The 17,572-nt window shown below is 42.5% G+C and overlaps 1 protein-coding gene across 1 annotated transcript; it reads right to left on the bottom strand.

Annotated features, from left to right (window-relative positions):
- Positions 1 to 4,489: 4,489 nt before the first annotated feature.
- ccnyl1 (cyclin Y-like 1) lies at positions 4,490 to 16,974 on the bottom strand. Its single transcript, XM_076081846.1, has 10 exons — positions 15,972 to 16,974; positions 13,957 to 14,031; positions 13,814 to 13,857; positions 13,330 to 13,430; positions 12,901 to 12,936; positions 12,739 to 12,790; positions 10,816 to 10,935; positions 8,562 to 8,728; positions 6,303 to 6,465; positions 4,490 to 6,097 (listed from the first exon to the last, which is right to left on the bottom strand). Exons 1-10 carry the CDS (start codon positions 16,132 to 16,134, stop codon positions 5,981 to 5,983), a joined length of 1,038 nt encoding a protein of 345 aa, XP_075937961.1. The 5' UTR covers positions 16,135 to 16,974; the 3' UTR covers positions 4,490 to 5,980.
- Between the last annotated feature and the right edge of the window lie 598 nt (positions 16,975 to 17,572).

The following is a 17,572-nucleotide window of genomic DNA, read 5'->3' as shown; positions in this document are numbered from 1 at the left end:
TGTCAAACTGACACAGTGCTGATACGCCGTCTTTGTTTCGTTGTTTTTTTTCAGACTAGGTAATCAAAGTAATCCAGTCTTTGTAGTGGATACCGTTGTGACCTCTAGGCTCCTGTGTTGGTTCGGTTCTGAACTAGTCGTGTTGGTGTTGTGTGGACCGATGGGCAGTGATCAGGTTAAACTGCGGGATGAAACTGAACTTGGCCTCTACCCCCATCTGCTGGTTGAAGGTGGAGGTGCCCGCTTTATGTTCTCCACATCAGGGACTCCCCCTGAGGGGTCAATATTAGACAACAGACCCTCAGTCCCCATAAGTCCCATCCTCACTCAGACTTACAGAAAAATAGCAGCTACAATGAAATCTTCTATTGGAATAGTAACTTTTTATGATTTGTGTTTTGACAATGCTGCTGTGGACTCCCCGATACCAACTGAAGGACCTCTAAAATGTCCCAAGACCTCACTTTGTCAACCATTACTGATATTTTTCTAGTGATTTCATGCCATGGACATGGACAGATTTTGCAGTCACACTGATGTTTTTAAATAATTAGTCGATTATAAGACATCTCCTTGGTGACAGGCATTTCCACAAGCAAGACGAAAAACAGACGTATTATTTATACCCATTATGTCGCTTCTATACGTTCTTTTATTGGAACAATTTGACTTAAATGTTTGCAACTTGAAACCAAGTATTCCTCTTACTTGATTAGTTGGAAACCGTGCACACATTTTTAGTAATTAATTGATGAAAAGTACTAATTGATAATCAATTAAAATCTGAAGAGGAAGAAACGCAAAATATCTAACATATTTAAGTTCAATATTGTAGAGGTCAGTTTTTTTTTGCTGGGGGTAATGGGCTTCCATAGGTCTGGGGTCTATTTAAGAAAAAATATCGGTTTTCAAAGTGGACCTTAAACATTTGTCATTATTTTTGATAACTTAGCATCAACAAGCACTTTTGGAAGATGCTTTTCTTTTCTTTTTAAATCGCAATTGACTGCATTAACACTATTTACTACTATCTATTATGTAAATCTGTCCAGAGGTGTGTATGTATCAACATTCTGCAGAGCCAAATTTAAAGCAGGGGTCTGTGGTCGAATGTGGACGACCTGTTTTCAGGAGCACTGACAACATAAAGTGAAGGAACCTCCCGTCTCCTCTCAGAGGGCACATCTTGTGTTTCTTTTCGGAGTTCAACAGTACAAACTAACGAATTATAAAAAAAGAAAGCTTTGTGCAAAAAGTCCCCACATCAGAAGACAGTATTTAAACGTCTGACACGTGGTGCAAATGAAGCGTTTGTTGTTTTCTGCGAGTGTCGGTGATGTTTTCATTCAATGCTGTTGGCCAGTTGTGTTGTTAGACTGCTGCGTGTCCACGTGCTAGATCATATCTCTAATTTATTAGGCTGATTTGTGCGAGTGAACGTGATTGTACGAGTGATGATGAATGCCGGCAAGTGTTGGTAAAAACTGACATTTAGCTTTTCTTTTTCTTTTTTGTCGACGTGTAAATCTGCTCTCTTATTGATAGAGTTCCTGAAAGGATATGAAAAAAATATTGTAGATTATGATTCATATTGTGGAATTAAAACTGAGTTGATCTCGAGTTTGCAGCACCTCTGTGTGTTTCTCTATATTTGGCATATGGCATATACATGTTGCTTTTTTAAGGTTTCAATTTATGAGCACAAGTTAGTTTTTCGTTTTTTCAATGGTTCAAGTGTGCAAGAACGCGGATGTGCGGACCAGTCGCTCACTGTATTGGAACATTGGAATTTGTGCTAATATTCTACCAGAAGAAATTAATAATTGGCGCCGTTCTCCATCTTGAAACCACAGCCTGACAGTCGCATCACAGACCAGAATACAATGAAACAACAAGACTCATACCTGTTGGCTATAAGCAGTATACATTCAGATTTTGGACATTTGTGAATCATCAATGACAGACCTATGACAGATAATTAGATCTCACAGTATGTGTATGTCATGTTTTTGGCTAATCCTGCTAATTAAATACTTTCCAAATCACGGCACATCATCACATTGATGCAAAAAAAATAAATCAAATAAGGTCACACGGAACTCTGCAGCAGCACTCCAACTTGAAAGAGTTTCTGAAAGCAGTATTGGATTGATTCAAAAACTGTGTTTAGCTCCAACTTATTACATTCCTACATTAGCTGCATGATAGTTACACACAGACAATATATCTGATAAACTTCTGCCGTTGAATGGTTTTAAAACGGAGATCAGAACTTTGACGTGTGAGAAAAGTAACTGCTTCCAACTGTAATGTCAGTAAATAAATAAAACCATTAGCTCAGGACACAAGCATGTAGCTACAGCGTAAAATGACGTTTGGCAGTCTCACATCACAGTCCTAACGATTGTGTCAAAAAACAACAAAATTAAGAAAATTCCGAATTTCTGCACTCTTCATTTACTTTACTTAAAAAACATTATTAATAAATGACCAACAGTGTTTCTTCGCATTCTGATTGGAGACGTTTGCATCATAAAAAAAAAACATATTTTTAAATAAATAGCAGGTAGCATCACGATAGCTAAAACGGCTAATACTCAAAACAAATCCAGGGAAGTGTTGAGCCGAGAAATAAAGTTATCTTGAAACAGGGTTCATACACATTTTGACCAATGGATTTCCATGACTTTTCCATGACTCTAAACCAAATTTCCATGACCAAACATTTTGTGAAATCTCGGTGTATACATGAAAAAGTGAGAAAATGTAGTATTTAAACTAACAATGAGAATTCCAAAGCATCCAGTATACCTTAAATGACACAAACGAATGAGAGACAATAGTTTGATTAAAAGAATAAACATTTATAAATATACTCTGGTTGACACCGACACATCAATAAGAGCTTTAGCAGGTAGTAGCATCTAGCTAGTGCACATATTGCTTTCCCTTTTGTAGTACAAATTATTCATTGAACCCTGTTACTGTATGGCTTAATATTAACTTCCACTGTTACTGTACAGCTGTTGGAATTGTGGCCTATCTTCTATTTGCAATTAATATGCATTCAATCCAGTTCAATTATTTAAATGAAAATGATAATCTACTCTGGCTATGGTAGTTTATCAAGAGTAAAATAATAGCTGTGATCTATACACACCTCTGCATTAGCAACCTGCTGAAATGAAGGTACAGGCACCTTAACCCTCTCATTACTTCAGGGTTCTTGGGAGCAACGTGGGACTGTTGGGACTGTTAGTACACTGGCTGTGGTCATCACAGTGAACAGTGTGTACAGTGTGATGAGAGGGCATGTGAGCCCTTGTTGATGTAGTTCATCTCCTTGGAGCAGAGGCTACATTTAGCATACCCTGCCTTATTAATGTATTTAAAACACTGACAGCAGGAAGCTGTACTCACGTCTGTTTAGACCTCCACCTTTATCCAGGCCCAGCTCCACCTTTATCCAGGCCCAGCTCCTTCACATCTCAGCCCTGCGTCAAGCTGCGCTACACAACCAGCCTCCTCTTCCTGAAGCTCTTTGACCTCATCATCTCATCAGTATCTGGGCCTCATGTTTCGTGGTCATGAAAGTTATTATGACCACGAAATCATCCTCATTCTACTTTGAGTTAAAACAAACAACCTGCAACCAGATGCGCCGGTGTTCGGGTTTAACGTTAAAGAGTGACCGCGTGAACTGAACCGGAACACGGGGGGGCTGCATGTTTCATCACGTTACGTTTTTTCCTCCTAAATCGCGATAATGACGAACGTTAACAGTCGACAAAGTTCCGCATGCAGTGGACGTTAACTTAACCCAGCAAGTCTGAACTTTAACGGAACATAACGTAACTTAAACTTTAACGGAGGGAAATGAAGACGCTGTAGACATCTGAACGCTGATTGGCCAAGAATCGACTGCGGTCAAGTCAGCAGACACTCAGATCTCCGTGGTCAACTCAGCAGTCACATCAAAGATGTTTTATTGTGAAGATCACGACATCACCTTTTCTCCTCGTCTCACTCCAATCTGAGAAACGCTGGCTGACAACTCACCGTAAATGAACGACATGAATATATGAATATAACACATTTCCATGACTTTTCCAAGATATTTGGGATTTTATTTTTTTCCAATAACCATTTTAAAATTCCATGACTTTTCCAGGTTTTCCATGACCGTACGAACCCTGTTGAAAGATCCGGACGTAGCTCGCATTATGATCAGCTTAATTAGAAGATGATATACGATAATAATAATAATAATGTCATCATGTGTGAAATAGCAGATAAGGCCATGAACCTTTTCTTCTGAAAAGACATTTCATGAAAGTAGAGTCACCATTTAATGATGTTTCCGGGCATGTGACTGGTGGCAGACTGGTTGTACTGTTACATCAGCTTTGTGCCAAGACAGCGCAGCGAGCCGCACACACAACACATTGATCATACACACAAACACAATTTGAAATGACCACGCCATGTCTTTGTTATACATGATTAGTGTTTATTTAAAATATTTCTTTTTTTTTTTTCAATTAAAAACAAGACAACTTTCACAGCTAAGTAGCCTACATAGTAAGCAAAAAGGAGGGGAGTACCTGCCAGTCTCTTTCATCCCCCTCCATGTCTATGTAGTTTGTTCCGGCGCTCTGGTGGGGGGTCTGGGACAAGCACAGGCTCTTTGAGGCAGGGTACACATACTATACTGAGGGTGGACCGTGTGGACCGTGTGGACCCGACCTATATCTCGTCACCATGTCAACCTAACTGCTACTGGGAGCCGCTCCGAAGCAATACTGATCCAGAATCTGTAGGTTGGCCCTTTTTTTTTTTTTTTTTTTTTTTTTGGACCTCCTGAAGTGGATCCGGAAAGCGAAACTGACCCCAGACCAGCACTCCGGATTCTCAGACTCGCTACAACAGCTGACTGAAGGTTGGACTCCTGTGGAATATGTATAGTTCAACACCCTGACATGCTGTGTGCTCCATCCAAATTCACATGTCCATTTACTAGAATCATACAACACTGGAATTAATGGTAAACACGGTTTTTATACACTCTTAAAAAGTAGCTCTGATCTACAAGGAACAGCTTTTGCATCCGATTTGATCAGCCTATTAAATATATGTCTAATTCTATATTTTCTTATAGTCAACAAATCCCCCCCAAAAACAGACCAAAACCAACATTGAAGTGATCCGCTGTCTGTGTACTCACAGGCCTGATACTCCTTTGTTGAACAAAAACTGTTAAAATACACCAATGAGCCACATTGCTGCACTGGGCGACATGTTCCTTCATTCCTTTGAACACACACTGTAGTAATAGTAGCAGTAGTGTACTGTACACTGTGTATTTAGAGTCGATCCTACATGCACCGGCCTGCTGCTGTAAATACTCACTAGAAGCACCAAATGTGTATTAATCCAGCGCTACAAATAGACCATCAAATGCACCATTTCCTCCCGTTTCATGCCTCTCAAAAAGCATTCAAGAATTAGATAGTGAGCCGTGTTGAACGTTTACGTCCTCAGTACAAACCAATGGGGCTGAGTGCCACAGTGAGGGTAGGGAAGCCAGAAAGTACAGCGAGACGGACCAACATTGTCGGTTTTGGTCATCTCATGGAATTTGGTGACAACTAAAACATAGAATAACGCTCAGGCTGCATGGGATAATTCAAATATTTTTGGGGAAAAATTACATTTGTCGGACAATACAAAGACAGGACCACCCCTCAGAGATAACGGCAGTAGAGCAACTCCCACGGGACACTTGCTCCGGGACATAAGGGACGAGAGAGAAATAAATAAGGGATTTGTGAAAACAATAGTTGTGTGGTGGAGCTTTCAATGGCGCTGCTCTACGGTCGTAATGCTGAGGTCATACAGTAGCATTTCATGCCTGAACCCTGTCCGTGCGGCTACGTTGAACCAGTGAGTTGGGGTCCTGGCTGCGGGGGTGAGCTCCGGCCTATGACAGCACAGCGTTGGAGTGTCGTATACCTATCAGGTTGTCAGCGCTGATGGATCGTCTCATCGCTGATCGACTCAGGTCCTTATACTTGTCTTCGCATAGTCTTGAAATGGCCTGCACGGACAAACACACACAGACACAGTTACAGAGAAAGAAATTGAGCGTTGTGTTTTAATTCAAGAGCTCTGCACAACCAGAACATGATGAATCAGCTGACGAGCAGTGGGCCAGAAACAGGCAAATATTACAGGTACATCATAACGAGACCAACCGGGATGAACTGAATTTAACTGATCGGCTTCTGCAGAGGGCGGCTCACCTCTAGTTTCTGGGCGCGTTGGTTGTCGAGAGGCTCCAGGGGGAAGCTGAGGTTGTTGTCATCAGCCAGCTGCCGCAGATCAAAGTAGTACTTGGCGTACACGCTGGCTGGCACGTTGATATTAAACTGGAGCAGCTCCAGGAAGTGGCGCTCCATCTCGTTCCTGGCGGGCGGAAAGAGACCTGAGGGTTATTCCACGCAGACAAAAACGTCCGATTAGAACTTTAGCCGACAGCTCTCGTCCATCGGACATTACACCGAGGAAGAGCAGAGGGCTAAAAAGCAATGTCATCTTCTGTGGAGATGTGTTGCCAGATCAATATGAGTGTTTGCTACATATTGTTATTCAAATGGCAGCAGGTGCATTAAATGTTGTAAAATGTATTTTACAGTTTTATAGTATATAATAATACTCAATAAAACACTAAAGTAATCCCAATCCCATGAGATCCCGATGAAAACATTTTGCTTCATCTGCGGTTGCAGGTGATTTGATTTTTAGCAAAGAAATGGACACACACACACTCTTTTTTTCAGACTACCACCAACATCAGCCTTCCTCCTGCTCATCATCACTGCCATGAGAAAAGCTAAGGGAGGTGGTCGCCAAGGAGACGGCATCTAGGATGCTTTGTTGGTCAGCAAAGGTGGCAAGGAGCGAGCGCGAGTGTGCGTGTGATGTCTGGTCTCCCGGGGCAACTAATGGAGTGGGCGAGAGCCGGGGCCCATTATGTAGAAGCAGTAAGAGCACTTGAGAAACCCTCCCCAGCGTTTCTCCCTCTCTCTCTCTCCATCTCTCCCTTCTTCCCATCAGTCCACCCGGACCCGAGCAGGCTCACAAAGACACTTCAATGACAGCAATGAAACACAGAGCGGAGAGAGTGCGGGTCAGACATTTATTTATTTATTTATAAATAAGAGAGAGAGAGAGAGAGAGAGAGAGACTTTGCAAATTGCAAAAAAACAGGGAGGCACTTTCAACCTCTTCTATACACACTCACACACAATAAAGCCGGGGCGGTCCGAGTGCAGCCCCTGGCCTCTTATAGCTGATGGACAGAGATGCTGCAGCCCTCATCCACTGCCGTCTTCTCTTCTTCTGCCTGCTCTAAGTGCATCTCTGCTACATATTTCTGTTATGAAGAGGGCGAGCAATATGTAGTGCCAGCATGAGAACGAGAATGCGTTTGTTATGAATCTTCCTTTGTTAAAAAAATCTGGAGCTCAGAAATGTCAGCCTCAACAACACTTTTTTTAAATGTATTTTCATTTTGCTGTATTAATGAAACGACCTGACAATTATTAACCAACAAGCTTGACAAACACAAAGCTAGGCCACTGCTAGGGGTGTCTCCAAATCCACGATTCAATTCAAACTTTACAGCACCGACAGCTATGTCATTGTTAGACTATCGAGTTTTGATTGGTTTTATGCCCTGACAACTGTCATTGACATTATTTAAATTCTGCTTTCTAAAAAAGATTGTCTATGTGGTATCTAGTGTGATACCAGGACTATATTTCCACACATATAACACAAAAATCCATCTCGTCAGGCTTCAAGTGTCCAGCCAGTGAGCGGACCAATCAGTGTCCTGCAGGGTGGCTGGTTGAAGAGTTTGATTGACAGCGGGTTCATCCAATCACTGGCCTCGGATTGTTCTGTGTAAACGTCTGGTGGGTCAGGTTGCCACACTAAGGTCATATGGTAACATTTAAATAATTGACTTAAAATGTTATAATAACTTATCTCACCAGTCAATTGGGACAAAGTGTTCAACACAACAAAAAGAAGAGCCACTAGATGGCAGTAATTTACAACAACAGCTTGAGTTTCCACCACATCCTGTTCTTTCCCAAATCCATTTGTTTATGATTTGAACGTTTTTTTCCCCAACACCATGAAATACGGCAGTAAATAAATGACTTAAAATGTCTTAAACAGGCAGCAGCTAACAAGTGGCTAAATGAAACTACCGAACGTCATCAAGCCTTTAGCTTCAAGGTAGTGACGTGAAGTCATGTGACTGAATGACATCAAATTAATTTAACATCGAGTCCTCAGAGTCGTGCTCCGAACGCTACAATCCAAACTCAAATCTAAAATACGTTTTAAAAGTATTTAACATCGACTTTCAGAACAGGGCTTCTCGCTTGACGAATATTTTCGATGATACCTCCCCTCACCAGTGATTTCTGTTTCCATCTTCCTCATTTTCACAGTGGGGGATTTTTTTTATATCAAAAAAACAGACTCACATGTCCTCCACAGGGATGTCTTTAAGGATCTGGCAGTAGTCGACGTTCCACACCGCCTGGTCGTCCCAGACTTTGGAAGCCAACAAGATAGCTCCCAGGACGATGCGCTTCCAGTTGGCTGGGCAGATATCCAGCTCAGCGTAGGTCAGCAGGCGCTCCAAGTACACCTGGAGTCAGGAGAATGTTCACATTTAAAGTTTGAAGTGAGGAACCAGCAAGCCTTTGGCATTTGCATCCTGAATAATTCCCCTATTGGTTCCCTATATGCTACCGGGGAGAACAGCCAGGTGAACCCTGGGTAATAGCAAAGTCCATGTACTGTGTACCAGCAAATTCCCCTCTACCTGTGTTCAGTGGTAATACACAATTAACTGTACTACAATTAACCCACTACTTAATGAATGTTGTATCTAGTATAACTGTGTTGCAACGGGAACACCTTAGAGCAGAGGTAGCCAACACGGTGCTGCAGGCACCCTGTCGCCCGCAGGGACCACGTGAGTCGCCCGCAAGGCATGTTCTAAAAATAGCACTAGTCATCATGGAGCTCCGTCTAAAATTGTAGTTGCTGTTCTTTTTTTAATCAAAAACGCTTGCATTAGTGCAGATTTTAAAATTACAATATTTCTTGTCATAAGAGAGTTGGGTACCCGGAGGCGCACGGCGGACAGCCAGGACGAGGCCGCCGCACTAGGTTTTCAGGTTCTGAATGGCGGGCGCTTCCCGTTGGCGCCAGACGCGCGCCGCGAGCGCACCCCGTCGTCAGGTCCGTAAATCCTCGGAACAGGCCGCGGGGCAACAACTCAGGGGTGGCGGGGGTAGAGGCGAGGCAACGCAATCCGACCGAAAAGGCCCAGACTAGAGGTTTGAACGCGGGCGCCTGAAGACGCGCGCGCGCGCGCGCCTCGAAGGGTTGGATCCCCCGCTCCGCTATAGACGAGACTGGTTACTAGTTTCTTCGTGGAGAAAAAGGTACCATTAGAAAAGCTGGTGTCGGTGATAACAGACGGGGCTCCCGCGATGACGGGCCGGCATGCAGGCTTCATTGCGCAATGCAAAGGTGACCCAGACGTCGCAAAATTTCTACATTCCCACTGGATCATTCACCAGCAGGCGCTATGTGCAAAAGTAACCGGCTTTGATCATGTGATGATACAAATATATCAGAGATGTGATACCTCTGACTTTCAAATGTTGAAACAGATTAACAGAAATAAAAGTTGCATGTTTAAATATATATGTGTAGCTATACCATCATTGTTGTGGAAATCATTATTAATAATTATTGTGAGGAATAATTAACTGACATGTGATCAAACAGTTTCTTCACATATATTATTATTATTAAAAGGTGATCTGTGCAACTTTGTTATTCAGGAAGTTTGTATCAAATAAGTAGCCCTTCGTACTACTCGGTACCCTTGAAGTAGCTCTCAGTTTAAAAAAGGTTGGTGACCCCTGCCTTAGAGGATGATGGTGTAGTTGCACTCATTGGAAAAGCCAGAACAAATCAAACACACTACATGCTACCAACTGTGAAAAGCTACAACATTGTGGTGACATTAATTTGGGCCGGCTTGCCATTGTGAAAAAACAGAACATTCGTTTTAAACGTAAAATTGCCAGGCACGCTAAATAAAAAAACACCAAAGAAACTGTGACAGAAATTATTTTTGTTCTACATTTCTCTTTCAGCGCCACGTTCTAAAAGCAGATGTGCTCAGTCTTTAACATCAGATGTATGATGTGGTGCTTTCTGATCATGTCTGATGGAGAGACTGTGACTTGTGATCATAACACAGACGCTGGCTTGTCAAGTGTTGTTTGGGACCGATCAGTTTGTAGCAGTTTACTGCCCTCTGGTGGCCGGTTTGTGGTAATACATCATTGTTTGAACTACAAGAATAACATTTTTTAAAAACTTTGCTTGTGTGTTCTTCTGCAAGTCGATCATGAACTTTATCAAATGTAGTTCTGTGTAATTCTCTTTTAGAATTAATTAAATTTTTTACAAATGGCCTCAGAATCAGACTGGATTCTGAAGGAATTCAAAGACTAGAGTGTCTGATTTGATTAGGTATTAGGTTTGTACAAAAACTATGCTTTATTAAATTTGGACTATCTTCACACCTCAACTCAATTTGGCACTAAACTAAACCTCTATTAAACTCACCAATGAGTGCCAACAGTAATATCGTTGTTCTAATAACAAACACGGTGTGTAGACCACAGCGCCAGGAAGAGACAGACTTACTAGGGTGACGATGGCACACTCTGCCGTGAGCTGTGCGGCGCTGAAGAGCGTCCTGACGAAGCGGTAGATCAGTTTGTGTTCTGGGTTGACGTGGGAGTAGTCATCCGGCACTGGCTCTCTCTGTATGGGACAAACAGTTCACACACGTCAGGCAGGCTGCGAGGTGATGGCTTCTTCTGCACTGATTCACCGGTGAATCAGTGCAGATGTGAGAGTGAGACTGGTTCTGGTGTTTAAATCCATTAACACCATCCCCCAACTGACAAACTCTCAGACCATTTTTCAATGTCCTCACCATGTCTATTTAAATGATTCGATTGTACACACACTTAGATGTTCTCATATTTATTTTCTTACGTCTTGTTTTGTTTGCTTTCTCATACATGTGTTCTGTTTCTTTTCTTTCTTTGACCTTCTGTTTTGTAACAACTTAAAAGTCCAATTTGATGCTTAGTGTATTACTGATATTTGTCTGGAAAACAAATAAATAAAGTTTTTGGGGAAAATAAATCCAATAAGAAATGTCTGAAAAGTGGAAAATGCTCAAGTGTTGCTCTAAGTGCTCTTCCAGCGGGCTGCTTTGTGCTTTTACTTTTGTTCGGATCAGAGGCCGTCGTTTCAAATGATTCATGTAAGAATCACGTATACTACCCGTGGAGTCACAATAGCCACATTTATGGAATGTATCTTAAATGTACAACGTCACAATCACGCTGGCTGAAAAGCAGATTGTTCTATCGAAGTGTAACTTCTAACAAAAGACAGTGATTTCGTCTATGTTGGTGCCAGTTTTATCCCAAATTCTTTAACGCTTCCCTTCTATTTGATGTCATCCTCAGCTTGGAGAAGCCCTCCAAACGACTTGTCACAAGTCTACTACTGAATGGAAACCATTTGTAAACGAGCACAGGAGAAAGCACACATTTGTCCTGTTCGTGTTCCTTTAGGCTGTGAATCACGTCCATTTTAAAGATGCATAACTGACTACAGTTCACGTTTGTTCTTGAACCGTTCACAAGGTACTATGAGCCCTCAATGTGAAGGAAGAAGAGGGAATGCAGCTTGTTGGGACAGCACTACGTTTCACCTGGACGTGAAATCACAAGGAAAATAATTGAAGGCAAGGACAAAAAGAAACCGTCCACAGCAAAGGAGATGCTAATTTCAGAGACAGACCAGACGTCTTTGCTGTGGACATTTATTCAGCTCGTACTCGAGGAGTAAAGCTGACCCAAAGGCTTCAAAGCTTTGACCGTTGCCATGGTAATCAACATCCAAATCAGTAATCGAATGCATCAGGTTTTTTATATGCATTACTCCAAGCCAGGCATTTCATTTAAGGCCTATATGTTGACGTAGGCTACAGTTTATTTATTTATGAATTAGTTCACAGAACAACATGAGAGCAAACTTGTTCTTATTATTGCACAGTTTTTTTATCCTCATCTCTCATAAGACAATAACAGCAAAGTTTGAAGAGAGTTCGACAGCTTGTGTTGCTGTCCTCTCCCCTCCCACCTCTGTTGTTCTAGCAGCTGTATATCTGACTGAGATCTGTTTCTCAGAGTGAAGTGTAGCGGCGACTGACGCTCGTAAAGATAAGAAGCTTCTCTAAAACTCTCTTTCGTTCCACTGTGTGTGTGTTTTAGCGTGTGAGAGGTTGATACAGTTTGCCTACAGTGAGCCGGCCTCCATTGGTGATGCATTTTCTGTAACGTATAGCCTGTAGTAGTATAGCCCCCCCACCCCAAATTACTGAAGCCCCCAAAATATTACTTGGGACGGCCCTATCGAGGGGTAAGCTGTTGAACCAGATCCCATCTCTTATCTTGGCTTATGGCTGATTGCTCGTGGTTCTCCAGCTGTCAGATTCAACATTCAAGTGTGGCTGAGTGTTGAGGGGAATGTCATAAACATACTCACTGATAAGGGGTGCAACTTCTCATCAAAGATGTCCAGTGACCTGCCTGAGTCCCTGAAGGAACACACGGGTACATCGGTCAACAGGCTTCACACACGTACCAGTTTTTAAACAATGGGCATTTTACTCATTTCATGGCTGAGACCAAATAAAAAGACACCTACCTGTTTTTGACGTGGTAGTATATTGCTAACGTGACACTGGAGAAAGAGGGAAAAGAAAAATAGTGTTAATGTGTTGTAGTTTTTGCCTTAAGCTTCAATAACAAACATCTCATTTGGAGACTAATATACTCTGTGTGTGTGTGTCACACCAAAACATCTGCCCACATCCAACAAAGAGGTTGTATTTAAACACACGGAGATAATCCTGATGAAATGTGTTTTTCAAAATTCACTTAAATAAAGTCCTCACTGAGGACTATTGTAAATTAGGCCAAAGAGCATCTGTTTTAGTCACGCATCCATGAAGCATTACTCGAGGATTACCACGCTGTGATGCAACAGGATTTTGTCATGCGAGATGAGCGACTTTTGGACAACTCGGCCGTGTGTGTGTTTGCGTTTTTTTCTGTGTGTGTGAGATTCTCCCACCATTTGATTGTGCTTTTGAGGTTTGGCTGGCTGACGGTGTTGTCGTCTATGAAGATCGTAGAGCAGGAGCTGTATTTCTTCGACAGGGGACCAGGTGATACCTTGAGAAGTTGAAATCACACAATCAAACAACTTGAACTCATCACAGGCCAGGAACTAGCCCTGGTGGCTGCATTTCTTTTGGATCGGTTCCATACTTAACAACTAAGTAGTTGACCACATCTCAAATATCTAGGCCTGACATTATGCTCATTGACAGCTGTTTCCTGAAGACGTTACATTACGAACAGCTTCTATTGTTGGTAAAAACCTCTATCTAAGATATTAAACACAAAACACTAAATATCTACGACAGAGAAGCACCAGTTAATTCATAAAACTAACTTGAACTGGCCAATCTACAGAGTAAACTCACCTCCAGGGCCTTAGCACATGTAATCACTTCAACTAATCAGATGATCAACATTCAGATTGGGACACTTACATGGCTGATATGATTTATGTGGTTGCTTTTCCTCTTGTCTCGTACTGTGAAAGAAGAGAAATGTTCAACAAAGCCAAGCTAGACATTCAACAATGAACAATGTGTTTCAGGTGTGTGTGTGTGTGTGTGTCTTCATTGCTCACCGTCTGTCTGGGACTTGCTGAGGAAGATGGTGCTCGCCCGGGCGTGGTCAGATGGGTTGGACTCCGAGGCCAGCTCTGAGGAAACAAGAAGTGCACATAAGTGCTATATAATGACAATCTGTCAACAGAAGGCGCCTTGTGTGCGGCTTAGCTCTCTCACTGGTGGGTAATGATGAAGCCAAAGGAGAGAACAGAAAGCCATTAGCCGACGCAACGATTCTAACACAACAGTGTGATTCTGTATGTTGTCATTATCCACCGTGAAGGAAATGATGCAACGCGAGCCTTTTGGATTTATCTCACAACAAACAGCGTCTGAGACAAGCAGGAAGTGAAGATGGCTGCAGTGCAGATTTGGCAGAGCTTGACCGGGGAAGATATCGCTTATCCGATTGTGTCTGTGGGTTGGAGACAGCGAAAGACTCGACACCACACAAATAAATGTTAACTTGTGGACGGTGTATAATGCATGTTTGTGTTGTACTGTCGGCTAAAATTCCTAAACTGTTTACTTTCTGATTAAAGTCAGTATCTCTGATAATGACTTTCATTTCACTCAGAGTTATCATGAAAAGCAGACACTGAACTTCTACCAGAGACACATGGGATTTTTGTATCAGAATTCCCATCACCCAGTGGGCTCACTCTCTTTAAAGTGAGAATAGACGACCAGTCTTTTGTCCGAAATATAAATGTAAGTGATCAAGAATCGTATTATGCTTTTTATTCCTTCCAGAAGTGGGCATTAAGATACTTTACAGACAGAACTTTAAATTCAGGAAATGCAAACACACAGACAGCACTGTGTCGTACACGAGCATTGACTTTGAGAATGGTGTTCTCTTTCTAAATCCGAGCAGACAGCGCGTTACATAAAGGACTGGGGGATTAGGCGATGGGAGCGTTTGTGGAGTGAGGACAACAAGAAGAGACATGAGGAATGTGGGGAGGGCTGCTGGACAGATTCTGACCCCTCGCCCTGCCGACAGCTGCTCTCACCAAACAGCTGCTCTCACACACACACACTACTGTCCACAACAACATGAATGGTATGAAGACCGCGCATGTCTCGGAGCGGCGATACAAGTGGACTTAGAGTACAAAACTAAGCTCGGGCCCATATCACAGGGACATTTCTGAGATGCTTTCCCCAGCAGGGGCCTGTATCACAGTGTGAGGGGGGGATTATTGTCTGAAGACATGTCCCATTTGCTAACCTTAGTTTAAACTGTGTCTCTGAAGCAGTGGGCATGGTGCTGCTAAGTTAATGTCACCGAGTAGCACATTACAAGACTCAGTTTGTGCACAGATGCATTTTATTTTTTTTAAAGCATGTTTGTTCTGGTTAAGGCGTGATCCCTCTCTATTACTAGTTTTATTTCTCACCCACCCCTCTCAATAATAGGCCACGGAAATAAAACTGAGGCTGGTAAAAGACAATAATAAATAAATGATGAGGAGTTTGTTTTTATTGCTCATTTCCAAGTAGATAATGTGGCGCCGAGATGATGAGGGATTTTTGTTTTCCTTGTTAATGTCTGACTGGGTGGTGTGACGTCAGTGTGATCAACATGATGCTGCAGTTCCCAAATACCTAGTGAGAAGACTATCATCATCAGTGCACTGATCGCGGCGGGATGGCAATAAACACATCCGGCAACTTGATACTAGCCAAAGTGGGCGTCTGAGTGTATATCCCTGCACTTGTGGAAGAGAATGCATCACCAAGTCATTAGATTGATCTTGTTTGTGTGTCTAGTGTTAGTGTTATGCTGACACAACCGGGTGCGCTTGCACACATGTGGTGGATATTTGGATTATCTGTCATCAAAGTCGGCATGCTTAGATTCACGTGAAGGAGCTTCTTCACTATGGCAGCGACTAGATCAAGATGAACCTCCCTGTAAACAGCATGGGTGTGACGTGCATGTGCTCTAATACAGGAAAGGAAAGTGAGAGTTTTAAAGCTGTTTAAAATCAGTCACAGGTGTGCTGGGTATCAGGTAGACGCCTACCGTCAGGGACATCTCTGTCGCTTATGTGCTGCAGGTAGGGCACGGTGTTGTCGTCGCTCACTTCGGTGCTGGTCTGGAACTCATCCAGCCGCTCTGCGGGTTGTCTCGACGGTAACTTAGGGCTCGACTCGGGAGAGGCGCAGCATGACACGGTGTTCCCCATTCCGAAGCGGGCGTAAGCTTCACACTATCGCAGCCAAGTCCAAGTAGTGCAAAAGGTTTGTAGCTAGCTAAAATTAGCCTCCCCTGGCTTCATGAACATTACCAGACTTTTGACGGTATTAGCACAATACTATCTTTGCGTGCTAAATCGCCGCTGTCCACCAACTCCCTGGAGCCGCATTCCTGTCCATTTGAGGGTTACGTTGCGTAGTGTAACAGTCAAAGAAGAGTTTGCCACATAGGCTCACCCTGTTGTAGAAAATCGGTGTCGTCTCATGAATTATTCGACTTGTTCTTGTAATAATATAAAGCAGCTGTTAATTAAATGCAGGGAGTCGCCAATTCATTCATTCAAACATGCTAGAGTTTCGCTGCTAGGTAGCTAACTAGCATTGTAGCAGGCTAGCTAACTAGTTAGCTTGTCTCCTTAACTTTGTTTCTACTCCACATAAATTACAGCTATCTTGTACCGACAATTTACTCTAAAAAAATGTTACCATTCAAAACCGCCAAATTCTGGCAAAAAACATTTCACGAGACTTTCCAAACAATCCCGCAGACGTTATGCACTTAGGTCGGTGTGTAGCCAAATCTAGCCCGAGGTTTCTGCGGCCTCTTGTGGAAAAATTAAGGCAAAAGGAGAAAAATCCAAGACTGTAAGAAAGAAATTCTCAATGAGGTCAGATTGACTACGCCTTGTTCCAGTTCTTCATTAGGTAAAGAAGTCTAGTTGATGGTCCGGACTCCCCCATTAGTGCCTCCACCCCGTCAGATTTGTGCTGGGTGTACTCCCCGCCGCCATCTGTTGCCGGAGCTCACGTCACATACGGCACCACTTGGCACGGAGATGTTATAGCCCCGCCTACTTAGAAATTCCATTCACTCCCATTGGCTGATAAATCAAAACAATGTCCTGTTGGATCCGCACATTGGTTGAAGGAGCTCTCTGTTGAAGGCGATTTAAACCGATGAACTGTATTTTAAAACGCTACTATTTTAGTATCGTCACCGACCCGCACCCTTTTTTGACGGTGGAAACTGAAGCCCGTCCTCTATTATTCTACTGCATCTACCTGCCAATCAGCATCCCTCCTCATTCAAGCAATATCACATCTTCTCTGGGCGTAATATTCTACTAGTATGCATTCATCTGATATGTATAGTTACTAGTTACTTGATGAGAAGATTTTACATACAAAACATATAATAACTTTATTAAATATGATGCATTGCGACAGATTTAATTACCCAACAGAATGTAAATAGTTCAAATTAGCTCCACTGTCTGCAACATTAAAATGCTGCGTACACATGAATGCATATGCAATATAATAAAGAAGAAATGAGTCTGCATGAGTGTTTCACTTTTAATACTTCATTTTACTGATAATACTACTTTTCCTTCTCTTAAACAAGATTTAAAAAAAAATGCACTTTCA

This window comes from Anarhichas minor, unplaced genomic scaffold (genome assembly GCF_050575085.1).
Source record: "Anarhichas minor isolate MPS153535 unplaced genomic scaffold, ASM5057508v1 ptg000087l, whole genome shotgun sequence".
Classification (NCBI taxonomy): domain Eukaryota; kingdom Metazoa; phylum Chordata; class Actinopteri; order Perciformes; family Anarhichadidae; genus Anarhichas; species Anarhichas minor.
The sequence above is the reverse complement of the archived record's forward strand: the minus strand, read 5'-3'. Positions and strand labels throughout refer to the sequence as shown.